General features: G+C 41.2%; 1 protein-coding gene across 5 annotated transcripts in view; it reads right to left on the bottom strand.

Annotated features, from left to right (window-relative positions):
- The window catches only part of LOC106870014 (serine-rich adhesin for platelets), a 462,526-nt gene that overhangs the window by 5,508 nt on the left and 453,454 nt on the right, over positions 1–3,564 (bottom strand). For all 5 annotated transcript variants that reach the window (XM_052966859.1, XM_014915981.2, XM_014915987.2 and 2 more), the window contains one exon: positions 1,415–3,467. In XM_052966859.1, coding sequence (XP_052822819.1) covers positions 1,469–3,421 — 1,953 coding nt within the window. In that variant the 5' untranslated portion in view covers positions 3,422–3,467 and the 3' untranslated portion in view covers positions 1,415–1,468. The remainder of the gene's footprint in view (positions 1–1,414; positions 3,468–3,564) is intronic.

Below are 3,564 nucleotides of genomic sequence, written 5' to 3'. Positions count from 1 at the left end.
TTCTCTAAAAGAAATGGAAAAACTTTCAAAATACAAAGACTTGGAAATAGAGATAACTCGAATGTGGAATTTAAAAACAGAAACAATTCCTATCATAGTAGGTGCCTTAGGTATAATAAAAAAATATTCAGACAAATACATAACAAAAACACCAGGACTTACAAATATATATAACATACAGAAAATTGCACTACTGGGTACTGCACACATTCTACGCAAAACACTTTCAATACAGTAAACAGAAGAGCACCACAGCAAACCACAGCACATACCCAAGGCGCACAGAGCTGCGCTCGGTAGTGAAGTGAAAGCACGTTATAAGAATAAAACTACTGAACAATAATAATAATCAGGATAATAAGGATAAAGACGAGTTTATATTAAAGTTGCTTTGCGCATTTCACCATTATTTTTGTTTGTAGTCCTGCAATACAAGTTCCAAAAAGCATGTAGATGCTCAACCACAATCGTTCCTTAGGGGACGCTTTATTTTATCAAGTTACAGTAACTATGTCAGTTGGTAAACATTTTTGACTCACGCAGAAACTGCAGGAGCTTAGTAGTGGTTATGAATGCTCTTCTTCTAAATCCATTGCAATGTTAGAAACCCTTGTGCATCATCAGCAGGTAGCAGAGGGTTTCAAGCATTTCGCCCCTTAGTCTATACGGTTCACCTGAGTGGGGAAGTGAGGGCTGAATTAACAGTGAGGGTGGAAGGGAGAATGAATATATTTCATGTGAAGGCCGCTGACTGTACTTGAACGAGAACTTCAGATTTGCTATTAACGTCTAAGTCTTATTTTTGCACTAGAATAATTTGTGAGCTCGTTTGTATAGATACAATATTGGTCTGTGAAGTCACTGATCCTATGATCGAAATGGCCATTAGTATAATATTGTGTCTGGGAATCAGTTTATGGATAATTCCATATGACATTCGTTGGGGACAGGAAACAAGGGCTAAACATTGACTTCCTTGGATGTTACGGTTGTTGAAAGTATTGATGTGACGTGTTACAAGACACAGCAAAAGAGAAAGTAAAAACGAGGAAATACGAAAGAAAAGAAGGTGAAGCCTCCAGTCTTGGAACGAGAGAAATACATTCGTAATATTGTTGACATCAAAGAATAAGTTTGATGATTTGAAGTAAGATTGCATAAATTATGTTAAATACATGCGAAACGATATTAAATGTTACGAAGAAGAATTGCTGTTCCTATACGTATTCACATACAAAGAAACATTCATACAATTAAAGATAAGTATTTCTAAACATATAAAACACACACGCTGATGTGTGTGTGTGTGTGTGTGTGTGTGTGTGTGTGTGTGTGTGTGTGTGTGTGTGTGTGTGTGTGTGTGTGTGTGTGTGTGTGTGTACAAAAGCAATCAAACTAAAATGAAGGGACTCACCTAGTAATTTTGATATTGTTGCCCTGAAAGCAAGAAATCTTTGGTTGAGTTGTCTCAAGAGCTACTCGCTGATATCAGCAGCAATGGAGATTGGCGTTGTGCAAATCTTTGCTGCATCGAAAGAACGGCGCTGTAGCTTGTTTGCAGACGAGTGCTTTGGTTTTCTAACCTCTCCTTTAGATTGGTTAGTGTCTGTAGAAGCATCTGTTTCCGGTGCATGATCACGTGTTTTTGTAATTTCCTTTTCTCTTGCACTCGGATCTTTTCGGCTTCTTTCGCCTCACGAATTTTTTGCTCCACAAGTTGTTTCTCTTGGCGAAGTTTGTTGACTTTCTCTTCAAGACTGCATCTTATCTCGTTGAGAGATCGACGCGGCACAGCACCGGTGACACATCCATCGTCGTCGACCACAACTTTAGCTATACTGTCTTTCTCATTTCCAGTAGGCTTTACGTATTGGTTTTTGCCGACAAGACTGGATACTTTTTCCGATTCTTCCAATGCCAACAGCTCATCGTCATCAGAGCAGCAATCGGTAGATTGAAGAACCTTTATTGTCGATTCGTCCAAAGTTGCAACCACTTCGTCATCAGTTAAATCGTCACGGAAAAGATCCATAAGCTCGCTCTCTTCGGCTAATTCAGACCGAATCTCGGATTCCTCGTCTTCCGTTTTGTTGTTGTCATCGGATAAATCTCTGCTTCTTCGCCCAGTTTGTACTGTAGCATTAATGTCTCCTTGTTCTGAAATATTTTCAAAAGCCTTGTCTAAATCAGATGAGGGACTGTCGAAGGCTAAACTTGAATAGCCAGTGTCTGTTTCCCGTATATCAGTCAACTCAGAGCTGAGAGTTGATGAAACTAATGAACCTTCCAGGTCGTTGCTAATGGCGTCGGCTGCAACGCTTTCATCACAGCTGTCGTCATGGCAACAACTGAATTCTGAGCAAGTGCTCCTCCGTTTATCGCGACGCGAGTCGTCGGTTAATAAGTCTTGTATGGAAAGGTAACTCTCGTTCCGCAGCTGTTGGAGGTCTCCTTCCAGCAAATTCTCCAGTGTTTCTTCATATTCGAAACTGATTCGATGGTCAAAGTATCCGTCGTCTTCTTCTTCTGTAATCGACCCATTCTTGTCTCCGATTGGTGATTGTTCATCACTGTCCGACAAGTAATAACCACGTGGACGGCCGTTGCCAATTGCGGCGTTTAAGTTGGTCAGTACGAACTTTCGTGTCCAGCTGCGGTCAGAGCGTACTCGACATCCTTTATTTTCTTGGAGTCGCCGGAAATCAGCGTTGGCGGCCGGATGTGAATATCGGCCCTTAGTAATATGTGGCGACACTAGGGGCGAATGAGAGGTAAGTGAGGATGAGGAAGACGAGTAAGTTGGTGAAGTGGATGGTGTCGGTCTTGGTGAAGGTAACCAAGGATTGGTCCGGATGCGAGATCGTGTCTTCGGAATGTTCTGCTTGTCGCTAGAAGCCGAGCTACAGCCACTGGTGCTGCTATTCTCATCGTTATCTGTACTTTCAGCATCTTGTGATGATGATGACGAAGATGACGCCATAATCTGTGAAATGTGTTTGTCGCAACAAACGCATTTGTTGTCACCAGGCGCTCCTTTGATGTTCACATTAAAGTTCACAACATCGATGCAGTCTATAGCATGGCAATTGTTCTCAGTCTTGTTTGTACTGCCATTGCCTACATTATTTGTTGACGTTATTGATGCTGTTGTTGTGGTGGTGGTTGTTGAACTGGTATGGTTCCCATTACTGGTGCCACTACTAACACTGCCGCTGTTTTCGATTCCACTTCGGAAGCAGACATTTTTCACAATATCAATGTCACCTTTTGCATTCATATCAGGGGACATTTCTGGACTAAAACTATTGCAGTTGCGGTCGTACTGTTGGGCTTCATTGTTCAGTACTTGAAAAGACGGTTGTTTTTTCTTCCTGGCCCTCATTCGGGGCAAGGAGCTGACCATTAGCTGACGGAGCTTCATCTTGAATCCAAAAGTAACGGCTTCCTAAACCAGCATCAGTTAACCCCTGAAAGAGATAGAAAAAGAAAAACAATGAAAGTTAACGAAAACAGTTCAAGAAGAGCAATATTGTTTTTACAAACTATAATTAAATATATATATAT

The sequence above is a fragment of the Octopus bimaculoides genome, chromosome 4, assembly GCF_001194135.2.
Source record: "Octopus bimaculoides isolate UCB-OBI-ISO-001 chromosome 4, ASM119413v2, whole genome shotgun sequence".
NCBI classification, from domain to species: domain Eukaryota; kingdom Metazoa; phylum Mollusca; class Cephalopoda; order Octopoda; family Octopodidae; genus Octopus; species Octopus bimaculoides.
This window is presented reverse-complemented; position numbering and strand designations above follow the sequence as displayed.